General features: G+C 32.5%; 1 protein-coding gene across 8 annotated transcripts in view; it reads right to left on the bottom strand.

Annotated features, from left to right (window-relative positions):
• NFAT5 (nuclear factor of activated T cells 5) overlaps positions 1-19,275 on the bottom strand; it is a 117,395-nt gene that overhangs the window by 31,419 nt on the left and 66,701 nt on the right. For 5 of the 8 annotated variants that reach the window (XM_044761263.2, XM_044761264.2, XM_044761265.2 and 2 more), the window contains 4 exons: positions 11,084-11,642; positions 6,406-6,598; positions 4,221-4,411; positions 1,148-1,320 (listed from right to left, as the gene is read on the bottom strand). In XM_044761263.2, coding sequence (XP_044617198.1) covers positions 1,148-1,320; positions 4,221-4,411; positions 6,406-6,598; positions 11,084-11,642 — 1,116 coding nt within the window. Of the gene's footprint in view, positions 1-1,147; positions 1,321-4,220; positions 4,412-6,405; positions 6,599-11,083; positions 11,643-12,083; positions 12,146-19,275 lie in introns of all 8 variants that reach the window. The other 3 variants (XM_070500408.1, XM_070500409.1, XM_070500410.1) reach the window with 1 other exon arrangement.

The following is a 19,275-nucleotide window of genomic DNA, read 5'->3' as shown; positions in this document are numbered from 1 at the left end:
AACTCAATGAGCCATCTACAGATTATTTATTCTGTCCCGATCTGAATGTGATAGAATGGACATGATAGATAGATCTTTAAAAGCAGACTATTTATAATTCAACACTACCCAGAATTAACCCAAGGAAATACTAGCATCAAAACAAATTTTTCATAATGAAAAATCGAGAATTGATGAGAAATTAATTTCTCAAATTAATGAGAAATCGAATTGAGCTCTCTCGAGATCAGAAAGATAAGTTTAATACTTTCTTTTTAAAATTAAGGTGTTTGCTAAAGTATAGCTAGAATCATTTCTGAGATGAAATAAAAGGAAAAATAAGATTTACCAAAGATGAATAATTTGACAAAACTAAGCTACAATTAAATAACAAAGGCTCTGTAACTGTCGTAGGGGTAGCAAGGTACTGATACCCTTAACAACTCAACAGGAAATTCAACTGAAGGGGACGGGTCTCTTCTGCTCTTTTGAATTCAAGTATAATTTACAAAGAAACAAGGCCGACGAAAATTACGCTGAATGAAAATCTTCTTAAGCGATATATAAAGGAAATGTTTTCCTATTTATTACTTGTAATAATACTCATTAGAGGGAAACCAGAATATATGGCGAAGCACATATAACAACCTGATTGAATTTAAACACATGCACATCATTTACTTTCTACATCAAGGTTAGCAAGATAAAAATTTCATTTTCCACTTCCCAACACTATACTATAATAATATACTTCGTAATCAGAACTCCAACTGCTGTGTATTTACAAACTTCTGCTTATTTTACTGTTTATGTTCTAACACAAAACAGAGTTAGGATCACAGCAATTTATCACACAATAAAGATGACAGGAAAATTCTTTGGCTTTGCAATTTACCTCTGGTAACTATCCAAATCACTTTTTAAATCAGTATAGGATGAGAATAGAAAACTGCAAAATGTTACATACCTTTATTTATTTGAATATTTACGTGAAATTACCCACCTTTAGTTTAGTCTAGAAAATCTGACTACAGCTTTTAAAGTGTTTCAAATTTTGCATGATCATAAGCTGCAGTATGTGAAACATCTGAAATTTAGAGATATCTGAAAGATTAATAGAAAATGAAAAAACTCCATGTATTTAAAATCTTTACATTTTCTTACTTACTACATAAAATTGGAGAAGAAGGTGTCTGCAGTGTCAAAGTGGAGCCATCTTTCCTTGTGATATTAACTCGAAAAACCAATCTGGCACGAGTGCTTTTTTTCTTGGAACCAGCAATTCCTATTCTGGCTTCCACATCAGCATTCCTCAATTTCAGTATCCCTACGCAGTCCACCCTAACACAGAAAAAATACATTAACTGATATTTTCTGTTGTATAAATAGTAAAATATTCTTTTTTATTTATTTATTTTTATTGAGTTAATGATAGGTTACAATCTTGTGAAATTTCAGTTGTACATTAATGTTTGTCATTCGTGTTATAGGTTCACCACTTCACCCTTTGTGCCCACCCCCACCTCACCTTTCCCCTGGTATCCATTAATCTGTTCTCTTAGTCCACATTTTTAAATTCCTCATATGAGTGGAGTCATACACAGATTATCCTTCTCTAGCTGGCTTATTTCACTTAACATAATTCCCTCAAGGTCTATCCATGTTATTGCAAATGGAATGATTTTGTTCTGTCTTGCAGCTGAGTAGTATTCCATTGTATATATGTACCACATTTTCTTTATCCATTGATCTGTTGATGGGCACTTAGGTTGCTTCCATGTCTTGGCTATTGTAAACAATGCTGCAATGAACATTGGGGTGCATAGGACTTTTGGAATTGTTGACTTCAAGCTCTTTGGATAGATACCCACTAGTGGAATGGCTGGATCCTATGGTAGTTCTATTTTTAATTTTTTGAGGAATCTCCATACTGTTTTCCATAGTGGCTGCACCAATAGTACAATATTCTTAATCAAAGAAGTTTCTTTCTTAAAAATATTTTCTTCTTTAATAATTTTTTTGAATATGTAATATAATCATAAGGTTCCAAATTCAAAAAGTACAGAAAGGTAAATTCTGAATATTCAATTTCTAATCTTGTCAACCTTTTGTTTATAATAATAATGGAAAAAACAGTAAGGAAGTAAAGTCACTATTTCAAATCTGAACATAAGTAATGGTTACAAGGGATACTTTTGCTGTTTTTTGTTTTTGTTTTTGTTTTGCTGACGAAGATTCAATCTTCCTCTTTTTGTATGTGAGCCACTGTCACAGCATGGCCACTGACAAGTGGTGTAGGTCAGGGCCCGGGAACCAAACCCGGGCTGCAGAAGTAGAGCTCACTCAACTTAACCACTAGGCCACTGGGGCTGGCCCTTGCTGTATTTTAGAAAACTAAATAAATTTAGCCTCTTTCTTTTTACAACTAATTCCAATATTAAAATAGAGGGAATGGATTTTACTTTAAAAAAAATTTGTAACAGTCCCCAAAAGAATGGAACACTACATAGCCATTAAAATGCATGCCATAAGATAATATCCAATGTTATGGGAAAATGCTCAAGATAAGTGAAAAGCAGGCTACAAATCAGTGGTTACAGTATTATCTCAATTTTTTTTTCTTCTTCTCCCCAAAGACTCCCAGTACATAGTTGTATATTCTAGTTGTAGATCCTTCTAGTTCTGCTATGTGGGACATCGCCTCAGCATGGCTTGACAAGTGCTGCTAGGTCCATACCCAGGATACGAACTGGTCAAATCCTAGGCCACTGAAGCAGAGCACACAAACTTAATCACTTGGCCACAGGGCCAGCCCGGTATTATCTCAATTTTATCAGAAAAAAGCCTGGAAAGATAAATATCAAAATAGTGGTTATTTTGGGCTGGCTCTGTGGCTGAGTGGCTAAGTTCGGTATGCTCCACTTTGGCAGCCTGGGTTCAGTTTCTAGGCGTGGACCTACACCACTTGTGGGTGGCCATGCTGTGGTGGCTACCCACATACAAAACAGAGGAAGACCGGCACAGATGTTAGCTCAGGGCAAATCTTCCTCAGCAAAAAAAAAGTGGTTATTTCTGGGAAGTTGGCTTTGAAGGAGTATGTTTTTTTTAGCCTTTTATTATTATTATTATTAATTTTTTTTTGCAGAAGATTAGCCCTGAGCTAGCATCTGCTGCCAATCTTCCTCTTTTTTGCTGAGGAAGACTGGCCCTGAGCTAACATCCATGCCCATCTTCCTCTACTTTATATGTGGGATGTCTGCCACAGCATGGCTTGAAAAGTGGTGCGTAGGTCTGCACCCAGGATCCTAACCAGTGAACCCCAGGCCGCCAAAGTGGAATGTGTGAACTTTGCTGTCCCACCGGGCCGGCCCTATTATTATTTTTTATTATTCTGTATTTTCAACTTATAATGACTAAGCACTACTTTTATAATCAGTAACTTCCTTTCTTCCAACTATATATATTTGTTTTTATAATTTTCAAAAGTTGAAAGGTGAATCTTTATTAAATATTTTTCAAAACTTCCCTTTTCCCGTTAACCTCTTACCAGCCTATTCAAAATGGCTTTCAAAAGGAAACTGAAAACCAAGTATAGAAAAGTCTTTAGGTATCTAATACAAATAATTACAACATAGGTCTACCCCATATCAATATATTTGGTGCTATTATGGTTCAACTTTAGGATTAAAGGTCCTTAACAAAAGGTTTAAATCATTAATACTTCTAATATTTTTCAGGCATTAAAAACACATAAGATGAAAAATACATAGTTCCAGGACATAATTTTTTTAATACAGGAAAATAAAATAGAAGGTGCATTTAGACCCAGCAATGTGCTTTTTCACATCAAGATGGATCAAGGCACCACGAATGGTTTCTGTCAAATAGTTTCCAATGCAAACACTAAGAAAGTGGCATTTAGGAAACCAAATCAAATTGTAAATTTTATTTTTAATGCTAATATTATTAATCCCAAAAAATAAGTCTATGTTATTTTCCAAAAAGCCAGCATTCCACCTGGTTTTTATTTCCCTGCCTTTCACTATTGGAATTCTCCAGCAAAGGGCAGAAGGGTTAATTTTAACCCATTATTATTCTGTAATAATCTATGTTTTTGTTTATAGTGTTTAAAACATTTTAATAAAATACTCAAAATCTTCTTTTATATACTAGAAACTAAAAATTTTTCCTCCTACTGCAAAAGTGTAATGTATAACAAAAAAATTTTACTAAGTACTTACGCTAGTGTCATGTTGTTACTCGGATCAAGGCCAACTTCTATAACAGTAGTGCCTTCAATGTCCACTTCTTTGCAGGGAGTCGTATTTCGCCCAGTTACCCTGCAGGCCTGATAAAACCCATGTGGTTTCACTCGACCAGAGTCATTGCCCACAAACACTTGCAACACTACTGGCTCATTATGGCCTTCCAGCTGGAGTGAGATAACATGGAACATAAACAGTAATTAGTCTGTCAAATAATCTAATTGTAAAATCAAACATTTAAGACCAAGTCCTATATTTACAACTAGATTACAATAAAGAAATAATTTAAATCCTCAAGAAAAACAGATGAAATATTTTCATAAAAGAGAGTTGGCTAAGTTTTAATTCTGCAATAATCACATTTTAATTAAAATTTTAGATGTTTAATGATAAATTATTTATAATTAATTTGTACAACTAGATGAGAATAAATACACAGTCTTTTAGGTATTTATAAATTTATGGACTGTCAAAGAATCATGTAGGTTATGTACAATTTACCACTACCACCAATGGAAAATTCAGTAAACTGTTAGTGGTATCATTAATCATCATCAAACAAGAGTACATATACTAAATTTTTATTCTTTTAAAGCTATTTGAATAGAAAAGTGTTTGAAGGGCAGCTATATAAATAATAGGGAAACAGAGCTCATTTTAAGAGACTAGATACATACATACAACATCATGAAATCCTGAGCCAAAAGATTATGGTTCTGAAAAATTGCAAGTTTGAACCAGGATCTATGGGTCACTACAAGACTCCAGCAACTCTTCATAAATTAAATTATGATTTGTATGCTGAAGAATAAATAAATAAACAAATGTTTCCAATGCTGATTCTTGGTAAGGTTTATAGTTAAACATTGAAGCTGCTAATATAGAATGCAGAAAATCACAAAATAACTTGCACGATGTACACCAAAGTGCATAAAAAACCTCATATATCTTTTTAATCCCAGTATAGGTGTATCTCTGTGAAATGATACAATAAGGAGGCAAATAAGCAATTTACCTAAACTGTTAGTCAGCAGTTATCTAGAACAGTGTCTGGCACATAGAGAGGCACAATATTTGTTGAATGAATGAATGAATAAACTTTTAAGTTCAGGAATTCACACAGCATCACAGTTAGGCAATTAATCTAATAATACTTCTGACCAGACAAGTACTTATATGAAGTATAACAAAGTCACAGCAGTTAGACTAAAAATACTGACCAAACTATCAAAACATTTGGTTAGACCAATATTCACACAAAGCATAACTTAAATTTCTCACTTGCGTATTACCCATCCTGAGTTTGGGAGATTGAGGATGGGTTGGTGTGGTGAGCAGTGGAGGGGTAGGAATGATATTTGTACATGTGACAATTAACCAATCTTATAAAGGTCACAGGTAAATTTCCCAATCCCAAGTTTCTGGTACAATTTCATGAGAGTATAATATGAAAGGCAGTTCAATTAATGCATTTACATAAACTATCCAACAAGAATCTACCATGTGACTAGCCATAATTCCTCCCTAATTAGTATTTTGCAGGGGTAGGAACACTTGTTAAAAATCCCCCATCCCAATTTCTTTGGTTTGTCTTCAAAGAGAAATATTCTTTCTAACAAGGTATCCCAGTTGCTGAAATTTAAGCCTCTTTTTTTCCTGTTGGTCTAAGTTCTGAAAAGATGAAGACTCAGATGATATCCTATTTCTTAAACTGAAGACTTGAGTTACCTATCAACCAATTCTTTTCTGAGTTGAATACTCCTAATTTAGCCATCTTACAAACCTTATTTTTCAAGTCCATAATAATTTCTACAATACTTTTTCTTTGAATTCACTTTAAAATTTCTTCTTAAATATAAAGTTTGGGAAGAATCTAATACAGTCACTACCAATGTCAAATATAAGGGTAAGATAATTCATGATTTCCAGATATTTTACTTATCAGAACACATACACAGCTCTCCTTTAATTTAAACTAAAATTCAAATATCAAATTAGCACTATTTGGCTATGGTTCAGTCAGACTTTAACTTTAATTTTTATTGTATATAGCTAGTAATTCTATCCTTCTACTTCAGGCAGCATTTATTGGTTAAAAACAAAATAAGTAATAAGTAAAACTGGAGAAAATTCTTCACGTATTGCAAAATGAAGTAAGTACCTTTACTGTAGGAAACCCTTGCTGTGTTCTATCCTTTACTGAGCCACGGCTACCCTCAGTCAGGTACCGAGCCCGGTGCTGGGTCTCAGGTTGTACAACTATCTTCAGCTCCTTTCCCTCACATTTAACAGGATACTGTCCACACAACATAGGGCTCTTCTTTACTCCAGTTCCTTTTTGGTTTTCCAATGTTCTGAGAAGTCAGAGCACAACATGGAAAAAGTATCAAAAACAGTTCTCTACAAAAGTCATGTAAGATAAAGGAAGAAACAGAATGGGCAATAACATTAAAAACAACTGATTATCTTACTGATAGAATAAATACAGCCTAAGGGAAGATACATTGCATAAACAAAATTATCTTTTAAAATTTTGTAATAAAATTTAACTATATGATGCAAAAATAAAAGAAAGTAGTTGGACAGAGAAGACAAAGAGTGCATATGTGTGGTAGGAGGAAAGGAGGAAGACTGAATGCAATGAACTGGGAATAACAGGAAAGAGAACAGATGATGTCATTGTAACCTTTCACATTGCATTTTAGTCAAAATAAACTTTTAAAATTACATATATATGTGAGTGTTACATAAAGCTACAAGATTAACTATCATTATTTTCTAATCAATCTTGCAAAGTCAAAGAAAAATGGGGGTAGCAAAAAGAAACAAACAAAAGGCCTTAAAAAACAACTGAAAGTACATATAGCATATTCTTTTGGATATCTTTCTCAGTATATCAAACAATTATAATTAAAAAATCAGTGATTCAATTATTATTGGGAAATTAGCTTTACTCTAACCAATCTTTCTCAGAAGTGTAATTTTTCAGAGTATTTTTATTTGTGATTAGTTAAATAATTAAAGCCCTTAGCATGTAAAAAATTTATAATCTGGGCTTTACAGATAGGCAATGTAATTTATTTTTAAAAGTTGTGTTTCTAATGTTTATTTGTTTATCATACATTTGCTATGTGGAATGTATATTCAAAGAAAAATATTTCAAATGGTAGTTAGGGCTTCAGGTCAACACATTTAATCTGAAGCACTGCAAATATGTGATAAAAATAAATAGAAAATACCAGGGACTGGGGTGAACTCCACGGCTAGGAAAGGGATAGAAGAATGAAGGAAAGAAGGGATGCAAAGGAATGAAATAAAACTGACTGGATAGGAATGAGGGTTCTGAGGGCAAGTACTATGCTCAATCATCCCCATATTCCCTGAACCTTGCACAATTCTTTAAACAGCAGGTGCTGAAAAAATATTTGTTGATGAAGGCAAATAGGAAGAAGAAACAGACAAAGAAAGGACAGCAAAGGAAAAAAAGACGCTTCTACAATAGTAAGATCAAAAAGACTGGACCCTAACTGGCCAAGGAATGCCATTCGTGTTTGACATAATTAATTCAAAGATTACCTGTGTAAGTCATTTAAAAGGCCCTGGAAGAATAAATCCTATAAACAAAAGTGTCAAGTTGAAGCTGGGATAATGGGCAATAAGCACTATTTTTCTCTTTATCATTCTGGGTAGAAATTCAAACATTTTCCCTGAACACAATGTGTAGTCCCTTACATATGAAATTCTATAATGATATTCTGTTTTTCACTCATTTTAAAATCAAAGCAAAAATATTCACTTACTGATGTTTTACTATGTAAAAACATCCCCCAAATATGCACCAAAAGGAACTAAAAGAAAATATAGCAAAGTGCTAATATCAGTTGTATTGAGTGACTAGATTATGGGTTATTTTCTTCTATTTTTCTGTATTTTTCAAATGTTTGTAATAAATATCTGTTAATTTTATAATAGAAAAGGAAACACTGGCTTGAAATATAAGGAAAATTTATCATATCAATTAATTTGTCAAGATATGATTTTAATATTCACTTATGCTAGCCAAACTGATATTTATGAGGATAAATAGATGATAATGAGTTTTACTATTTCAGCAAAACAAAATATTTCATTTGGGATGACGATTGTCAAGTGACGTGAGAAAGTATACACATTATGGCTCAAAAAAGAATAGCACATATAATTAAAAAATTTCTGAAATGATACTTAAAAAAGTTCTTAAAACTATTTTTATTCTCTAGGTTTAAGCATAAAAATGGAATACATACATATTTAGATCTCTAGATGTGTGAGACTGAAAACAACTAATTCTTAGAAAAGTAATCATTCAAATTACTAATTTTTAGGGCATGATGGCTTCAGAAAAAAACAAGAAAGCAACAGTTAATTTTATGGACTTTTACTTCTAAATGACATCTAAAAGGAAAATCCACTGTCTTGGCATATTCTATTCAGAAGTCTTAAAATGATATCCTAATTCCTTTGTGCTACATATCCTTCTGGTTACCTATGTCAAAAATAATTTTCACTATAAAATGCCTAAAATAGGTTTCATATCCAGATGACATCATATCTTAATTTCTAGGAATATCTAGAAGAGACATAGGGCTACTGATTCTCAGGACATTTCATCAAAGAATTCAAGAATGATATAGCTAGGAATGTTTAAATACTGAGCAGTTTTTTAAAAACATGGTTTTGTTTTCTTAATAAACTCCAACTGTTATATAACACTTTAATTATATAAAAATGCCATTTCCATCTTGAAGACCAATAAACTGCTGTATGCAAATATTTGAGAATATATTTTCTACAATTTAGAATTATATAAATTATAAATTCACGGCACATCAGATCTACAGCTATAAATACCTTATCTCTCAAAACATTTCTAAATTTCTTTCACGTTTCTAACATCTTTCTTGTTGAAGAATATAAGACTTTAGATTGAGATCTTCTTAATAATTGTTTTCAAAGGCCTATTTTTCTACATATTTACATGTGCTTTTATCCTTTCCTTGATATAGTCCTTATAAATTCAAAATTTAAACTTCTTCCATTATTTCCATACGCTAGTGTCAAATATTTTTCCATTACCTAAGAAGCTGGACAATTCTTCTGCTGCTTGATGAGTTTCTGTTCCATGAATAATTTCATGAGAGATTTTGTCTTGACAAATGTTATTATACTTTCCCTGGGTAACCTCAAATCATTTCTAAGATACATCTATCATACAAAAGCAGAAGCAGAAAAGATGTAGGTCAAGATATCTCTTTAAATAGCAACTGCAAATCATGTATGTGTGTTGACTAAATCTAAGTCAAAATTTTACTTGTTCTTCATTTGAACCTTTAACATTTATTTCAGTATAAAACTGAAAATCTCTCTTGTGGAACTCAAAAAAAACTTTCTCCATTAAAGCCCAAATAAACACATACCTGTTTAATCATATACATGAGACTTTTAGATCTGTGCTACTGTGTTTCAGACCATTATTCTATAGGTAATATTTCTACAAAAATGTTCTAGAATTCCTGACTCTGCCAATGGTAACATTTTAGGAAAGGGTCTATCTTGTTTTCTTTTAAATAATCTTCTAATCTGGACTTTCTAAAAATGAAAAACATTTAAGCATGATTTTTATTTAACTATATCACACCAAAGGAGTTTTAAATGAGAGTAGAAAAGAAAGTAGTATAGAATAATTGTTGCTTAAATGGTAGATAGATATTACTTTAAAAATGTACTGAGAGAATATCTGGACAAGTTTAATATACATTAAAAATATTCTTTATAATACTCAACTAGATTTTTAACTTAAAAGATAACAACGTCATCAAGTAGTAAACCAATTGACAGCTTCTCTATCACTTTTTGTGACAACCTGAAACTGTAGGAGATGCTGGGTCAACTAAAGGACCATACCCCACCTCCTAAAAAAGTAATCTCTCAAAATCCAGTGAGTTAAATTTTATCAAACTATGTTGAATATACTGTAGGAAAATCTAATCAAAAAGTCCAGCAATTAAATATTACAATAAAAGTACTAAAGGATTTAAAAAGTTGAAAATGTCATAGTATTCTGTACTATAGCAGTGAATATTACTGTAGCTATTGAAATATATTTAGTGAATGTTGTGAACCGGCAGACATGAATGACAACTCAAATGTGTACCATGATCCTGTTCTATCACCCTTCAAATACATAACCTAGAATCACAGGAAAAAAATTAGTGATATATATATATCTCTATATTTTTTTAAATCCTGAATTGGCACAATGAAAAAGCTTAAAATAAATACATGAATCTAAATGAGGAGAATCAAACTATGAATTTAGCTTTTTGTTTTCATCAAATAAAACAGAAAAATAAGGTGTAAAAATCCTCACAAAAATGGGAATAGATTGAACCATATGAGACAACGTGAAAGAAAACACAAACTAGCCTTTTGTGAATGTTTTGAGTTGTTTTAGCTAGAGCTATCACGTTGCTAGTTATTTCTAGGAGTAAAAATACTTTAAAATACTTTTACAATAAAATCTATTTGAAATTTAAAAGTTATTTCAAAACAGATTATTTTCATTTTCTGCTACTTAATCATACTCATAATAAGATACCTACTGTTAAAATCTGTTGATATTTTATTTTTCCTCTAGTGAAACTTGGTAATTTTAAGTTAAAATTTTCACATATTTCAATGATAAAATTAGCATCTTTGCTTTATATGCAAACTTAACTGAGCAATTAATAAAAGTGGGGAATGATTTTTTTTTGTTTTGCATAATGGTGATAGAACTTTAAAAAAATGTGAATACCAACCCATTTCCTGCTTTTGAGTTGCCTTTGTTGTCCGTGGTAAGCTGAGAAAGCACATAGTGAGGTGCTTTGGCACTGTCGGCATCAAATATATCCATATTAGATTCTTCACAATCTCGTCGTTTGACCCCCGGCCTCTGCTTTGGATTTCGTTTTCGTGATTTACGAGGTACCTCAGTGTTATCATTGTAGGAACTGGTGCTCATGTTACTGAAGTTGGAGGGGGAATCCTCCATCCACATACTGCAGCTCTGCTCAGATTCCAATCCACACCCCTCATCCTGGCAGGACATCCGACTGTTATCCAGCAAGTCCTCAGGTGGTGGTGAGATGTACAAGACTGTGTGCCTCTTCGGTGTTGATGGATGCTGCTGAACTGTGTTACTGGTTAACTGCTTTTCACTTACCCCTCTGTTACTTACCCCCAAGGCTGAGGAGCAGCTCTCCACTTGCATAGCCTTGCTGTCGGTGACTGAGGTAGAATAAATGGTAGGGCTGGAAGAGGTGGTAAAGGAGCTGCAAGCACCGCCCATGGAGGAAGAGGAGGGAGCTGAAGAAGCATCTGCGGTGTACAATTTAAGAGTAAATACACTATACATGTTTTCACCTATGCTGGCTAGCAGTCCCATTGAAAACGTGATTTGTGAACTGATTGTTTTTCCCCAAAATGAATAGTTGGAATTTGGTTGTTTTAGAATATAAATGCTTCAAAGCAATACAAGGCCTAAGAAATGCAATTTTAAAAAATGCCCAAATAGCATTAATTTACTTGTGTTATAATCGATAGATTTTTTTAAATCTAATGTTTTAAGCTGTAAAGCAAGAATAAAGCTTTTATTGCCTCAGCTGGATGTTCTGTTGAATTTTTAATCATTTAAAATAATAAAACCCCAATATGAAATATATGCTTGTGGTCCACATTCAATGCCAATTAAATAATTCATTATAAAATTTGAAAAGTGGGACTGTGCTTAGCCACAAAATATTAAAATAAGTTTCTAACCTATGAAGCAGAGAACTACAGGTCATTTTTAATGCAGACACTCCCTGCTTCAGAGGCAAATCCTGGAATAAAAATATGAGAAAATAAATGAGAAAAGAGCCGCTGATTATTCCAGATATCAATTATAAAATGAGAAATAAATAGAAAAAATATATAATCAACTGAAGTGTAGGCAAAATGGAACTGGTACCGTCACTATGATTGTGTAAAATCTAGAAGAATAAAAGTGAAAAAGGTTTGATTTGGAACATGCTGGGCTGTAGAAGACAAGCAAGTTAACCAGTGTGGATCTCCAGAAGTTGGAAGTGGCAGTTCAAAACCATGATCTCTAAAATAAATAAATCCATCCTTAATGCAGAATGAAAAGTAGAGTAAGGACTGATTATTGAATGGATTTCTCTTATAAAGTACTTGATCACACACTCAGCAACTGGTTACCACTGTCCATTTCCTCTTTTAAAGGGCCTGCGTGGTTTTAACTATTAAGGGAATTTCCTAATACGAGTAACAGTAAATTTTCTTAGATGAAGTCTAACAAAAATTAGTTAAGTAGAAAAAAAATCTCTGGAGAGCACAAGAATTAGTTCCTATAAAAAGATTTTTTATAAAACCATTCATCTATTACACCTAGCCAAAATAATTTAAGTAGATTTTTTAAAAATGTGTGGCAACTGGCAGAATAGCTCATTGAAAAATAATATGACTTTAACCCTTAACAGCATAACCTCAGAGGCACACTAAGAATGTTAAGGTGGGAAGTAGTCAGTCTTAAAATTTTAGAATGAACATTTTACCTTGTATAAGATATGGAAAGGTTTATAAACATACACACAAAAAAATAAAAATAGGTAACATGTGACAGATAACTAAGAGATACGCTTAAATCTAAAAGTATTTTTTACCTAAAGCCAAGAACACCACTGTTTTAAAGCAGTAGGATAAAAATTAAAACTGTGATGTGCAGTTATTGGAATTGCAAGATTCATATCAATCATAATATAAAGAGTGAAATGTAAGAATGCCAATGTTTAGATAATCAAAAGCCAACTGCCAAAGATCTATTTTTAAATTGAAAACATGTACCAAAACACTTAAATCACTTGAAAGAACTAAATTCACCCACAATTTTTCATTGCTGTCAAGGCAATTAATATTAGCCATTAATAATGTGATCTACACAAGGCCACGTGGAAAGATTTTTCACAACTACCATAAGTTAAAGAACCTAGAGCAATTAGATGATACCAGTTCCATTTTCCAGTTTGTATCCTTGTCAAATGCAGTAGCTGAAATTGGAAAATTCAGTCACTTTAAACTGCATTCCAATTTAAAGAAAAATTTATCAATTTTGTATCATGCATTAATGCAATGTTTTCTTAGTAAATAAATATTTTAAAAGATTTGTAAAAACTACAAAATCTAGATGCTAATGTCAGTGACAGTTTAGGAGCTGATTTGTAGCCACTTTGGGTTTAAGTAACAAGTTTTTTCTCATTTTTTGAAAAATACTATAGAATTCATTTTAGAAAAAATAAGAAAGGTATTACGTCTAACATTCCTCCATCTGTTCCAACTATTGGCAAAAGTGAAACTAAATTTTTGTGTATGAGCTTATGTTCTTCAAATTTCCAGAGAAATACAAGTATGCAGCATGCAATGTTTGCAGTGAAACACACAAAACATGCAGCAGGAATGCTGTGAACTTGTATTTCTATAAAGCAGCTCTCCCCAACCCACTCTTTTTGAATTTAAGTACCATGAACGTGAGAATGCAGAATATTAACATCTCAGGGATCCCAGTCCACCACAGATGGAAAGTACAGGTGAAAAAGCAATCACGAACTCAAAAGCAAGTTATGTGGTATTTATGAATTTAATATGCAAGATACAACCTAACATTGCTCTTTGAGGTCTATCTGATTTTATCCTGCACATCTTATCAAAATGATCAGGGTTACAAAATCCAATTGATATAATTATATATAAAAGTTTGTTCTGGGACAGGTGTGCCAAACTATGATCTCATAACCTACAGAAATCAAAATATTCTACACATTTTCCTTGGATACCTAACATACAATTTTTATATTTTACCTGCAGTTTCCTGGATATACTTATTAAATAAAAAAGTTCATTACCACAAAACTATGAAACTGAAAACATAAACTCTGTCAGAAGATAGCAGTAAAGTATCCTCTAATTTAAAAATATTACTTTTTAAAGTCTATCTCATTTTGATCCTAAATTACAGAGATTCTACTCATTTTAAGACTATAACAAGACAATTTTTTGTAAAAGATTTTACTTTTTTCCTTTTTTCTCCCCAAAGCCCCCCGGTACACAGCTGTATAGTCTTAGTTGTGGGTCCTTCTAGTTGTGGCATGTGGGACGCCGCCTCCGTGTTGCTCAATGAGCAGTGCCACGTCTGCGCCCAGGACTCGAACTGACGAAACACTGGGTCGCCTGCAGCGGAGCGCGTGAACTTAACCACTCGGCCACGGGCCCGGCCCCAAGACAATTTTTTTTAACTATAAAGTTTTTCACAATAGTATCATTGTTCTCTGATGATGATGATAATGGCATACACAATCCTTCACATAAAGATGTTATATTCTGGTTAGCAAGGCATCACCTAAGCACATTAGTAATGCCAGGTGGGGTGGTGAAGTGGAGGATAAGAACTACAGGCCCTTTAAGAGCATGGACAATATCTTTCTCATCTTAGACCCTCCCAACACCTAACACAGTTCCTTGTACGTAGTAAAAATTCAATTTTTTAAATTAAATTGATGTATGGGAAGCCAATATTTGATATGCATGTTGTTATATTAAAGTTAAATTGGTAAATAAATGTACCAATGTATCCATAATGGACATATCAGGTCTAAAAAGAAAATTTACTACTCAAAGTGCTTAGAATATATATTACTATAATAGTATTATCTGATACAGGAAAGGATTTAGAAGTAACTTAAGAGTTTAGAGGTGACTATTCTCTGTTTCTATAAAGAGTGAGCTAATAATTTTCTTTCTTGAAAGTATATTAAAGCCAAATCAACCTACTTGTGAATTAATTCATAAGTTTACAAAGAAAAAAAGTCCTTAATATTATCTATTAAAAAACAAATGCATAAAAATAACATCAAAAATATTTTAGATTTTTAAACACTAATTTGTCAATTCCAAGCATTCCAAGAAAAGCACTAAAGAACATTCCTGGGATACTGTAAATGTACTTAAAATATCTACAAAGACTTTTCAGTCACTATTATCATTAAACATCAAGAAACAGCTTAATTGACATTCTATAGAATTGACATGTTAATGCAATCCTGCCTCATCTATACATTCTTTTTTATTTATAAGTTCTTATGAACAAAATATGCTAACTCTCTCTCCTCCATTTTTTTTGGTTTTGAGTCTCTATTTTTCACTATTAAGAAGGTAGAGATTATGTTTATCTGCTGCATATTAAAAATACAAAAACTCCAACATAAAAGTTTTAATAATTGCTTTTATTTTCTCACTGAGAACAGTTGTAATATGTTTCTATTTTATAACTTTATAATTTTATTTGTTCTTAAATCCCTTACCAATCCCCTCATAAAGTGGGAAGTTTTTCTTCAATTTTTTCTTAAAATTATTTCTCGTCTAACTAACGTGAATAAATTTTTACTGATTTTTTTCTTTTATGAAAAAATTTTTGAACCTAGAATTTTATTGTTCCATAGCATTTTCTGTGACCACAGAGAGAACAGCAAACCAAAGGGAAAACTGATAGACTATTTCTCCAATTTACTAATGGAAATGTATAATTTCAAAAGAATAATTCTAAAATTTATAAGTGAAGGGAAGGATCACATCTATAGTATTCTATACCTAAGTCTAATAATTCTATTATTGGCAGTAGCCAATTATTAGACCAAATGTCAGTAATAATGGTGAACTTAAATGGCATATATGGCTTCTTTTAAGAATTGATGAAATCATTAAGGTTCACTATGAACATTCAAAGTAGTTGGGATAAAAAGAGTGGCAGATAATATCTACCTGGATATCCTAGAATTTGCAAGCATTATTAATTTGACGAGATTAAAATGGATTTTTAAATGGTACCACATATAGAAACCTGTGTAGATTTCATATATTCCTTGCTTAAACTGAATTTTAAATTTAACAGCTATTAGTTTTAGATTTGTGAACTAGAAATTATTTTTAATTACCATTTCATTTTAGTGCTTAAAATACTGCAAAAAAGAGATGACACTTCATATGGAACTAACTAAACTTTTTATAGAAAGCTCTGAAATTAGAAACATTCTTTAAAGTCTTCAAAGAAATAACTACCTTTCACTGATTTAAAATATATGACAGAAATGACATTTAACTAAGCTTCCAAGATAAAAATGTGATCCCTAGCATTTAAATACACGCACATATTTTATAACTTTTCAACATCAGTGCAAAGTCAGTTGAGTTTCCTAAAAAAACCATTGGAACAAAAGCCATAAAATTTTGCAAATGTGCTAAATGAACCAATAGTGGAACGGAGAAGGAGTAAACTATTGACTGTTCAGAAAATAATCATAAAAAACTACACAAGATGTTTGGAAACAATTTCTCGTCTAAAACACTTAATGTTCAATCTCAGTTATTCTCTTTTAAGTATTTCATTTTTCTTACTGGTAACAATGACATCAAATCTAAGTATCTTGTCTGATAAAAGTCACCAGACACAAGGACATACTTTCAGATGAAAGAAGAAAGATATTGAGAGAAAAAAATTTTAAGGCCAACATTCATGTTGCCAAGGGATTGAAAAACCTAGAACACACAAAGTGGCTGCAAACCTGCTTTGTCAACACCTTACATGCCAACCTTCGTTTTCTACTTTTCTTCTTCTTCTTATAATATTAATGTAAAGTTTAAAACTTTACAAAAAGTTTTAGTTTCAATCAGTATCAATCCACTATTTAGAAACAAAAAAGAAAGGAAGGAAGGAAGAAAGAAAGAAAGAAAAAAAGACTTATGAAGAAGTCTGAAAACGAGACCGACCTATACCCTGGGTGAGATTGGATGGGTTAAGTGTCTCTGGCACTATTTGTCTTCACTATTGACAGACACTGTCACACAACCCACCACACGATGCCTGTCTCTGAATGGCGAAGCTAGAATGCAAGTTAAGTGTATTAATAGAAAAAACAACTAGCATCCCAGCATATAAAATAAGCAATCCCGATTACTTTATGAAAAAAAAAGAAAGAAAACCCAAAAACAAAAATTGTAGGGTCGATCATTTAATTTACATGTTTAAAACAGTTTCAATTTCCCATTTGTACTTTTCCGACCCAACTTAAGTTTACATGCTACAATAAGCAATGTTTTTAAAACAAACTTTAAAAAATTAAATTATTAACATTCAAATAAATGCACGTGGGGAAATTTCTTATCCAAAATTTTTAACTCATATTCACCAATTTGTTCTCCTGTTTACTAATGCAATCTAATCCATAAGCCAGAATGCTCTCTCAGGTGTTTTTAGGCTAGGCTATGCCCTTACCCAAATTCCCTTAAAGAATGGAAGAGGATATGCTCTGACCAACACACCCAAAGCAGTAAGAAATATGAATTTTTTAGCAGCAAAACAATCTTTTCATTTCCCAAACCAACTTTCAAATACTTACTTTCTCATCCCCCCTCAAAAAACTTACTAATTCACACTTTTCAATTAGATATGCTACTGTGCATAAAATGTCTGATCCTTGACATTGGTTGAGGCTCTATTTTAAAAAATAATTAGCACTACTGCTGAAGCTGAAAGGTTTGTTACTGATTTATTGGAGACTACCTCTTTATTCCTCAGTCCATTAAATTGCCAGTCAGGGTTCTAATACTACACAATAATTCTCTCCCGTTTTTAATCTGAATTCTTCTAAAATAATTATTTTTACCTTGTTAGAGTGACATTAATATATTCACAGAATATTTATTAAAGAATGTTTCCTGAAAAATAAAATGCTTATAAAATTTCTAACTGTCCTGACACTTAGAGTAATGTTTTAAATACATCTTTTGTCTTATTCAACCCAAAGTGTCTAAGCACAGCGTAAAATATGTATTAGGTACACATTATACAATTTGGTTTTTAAGCCCTTTCCTATTGGGAGAGAAAGATGCTTTCTATCATCTAGGGATTTAAGTACTATTGGGTAGGATCACTGGTCAATACCGGGTAAAGAGATTAAAACCCAGAAAGAATCCTCCACCTCAACTAATTTAAACACAAAAGGGAATAATTATACGAGCTGAAAGGTAGTGTTACTTAAAGACAAAAACAGAGATTATCACTCTACTAAATAAGAATTAGACAGAAAAGCATCTGAGAGATGATATTTGAAGGTCACTTCAAAGCTTTATCATGTAATACACTTTAATATAGTTTAGATTAAATAATAAAAGTGCTACTGCCAACTCTAGTCCAATGTCTTCACGTTTCTTTTTTTTAGAGGTGACTAAAAAAGGAAAACAAAACAGTATTTGTATCATTAAAATCTTCTAATTTAATTAATCAGGTTTTACATCTGGGTCTGGATTAGAGTGTATCCAATCACACACAAAATAAATTGTCTAGGCAAAAAACAGAAGTCATAAATTGTTCTACCAGAAGTTTTGAACTGATCGTGCAATTTTAGCATTTCATTTAACAAAAGAAGAGGAAGAGAGGGGCTGGCCCCGTGGCCGAGTGGTTAAGTTCGAGCACTCCACTGCAGGCGGCCCAGTGTTTCGTTGGTTCGAATCCTGGGTGCTGACATGGCACTGCTCATCAGACCACGCTGAGGCAGCGTCCCACATGCCACAACTGGAAGGACCCACAACGAAGAATATACAACTATGTACCAGGGGGCTTTGGGGAGAAAAAGGAAAAAAAATAAAATCTTAAAAAAAAAAAAAAAAAAGAAGAGGAAGAGAATTCTAGGAAAAACTCTTAACCAGTCAACTTTGCAGACTCATCCCTTTGGGAAATGTCTGTTCTCCCTATGACTCATCCTCCTCTATCAATGCTCCTTTTACATACAAGGATTCCTATTGAGAGGGTGTGTCAATGTGAAAGAATAAGTCAGAAAGTAAATCCCATGGCCCATGTGTGGCTATGTCTTGACTAACATGCAAAACTTCAAAGTAAGGCAAAAAA

The sequence above is a fragment of the Equus asinus genome, chromosome 28, assembly GCF_041296235.1.
Source record: "Equus asinus isolate D_3611 breed Donkey chromosome 28, EquAss-T2T_v2, whole genome shotgun sequence".
NCBI lineage: Eukaryota > Metazoa > Chordata > Mammalia > Perissodactyla > Equidae > Equus > Equus asinus.
Note: the sequence above shows the minus strand (reverse complement) of the source record. Positions and strands in the feature narration are given on the sequence as shown.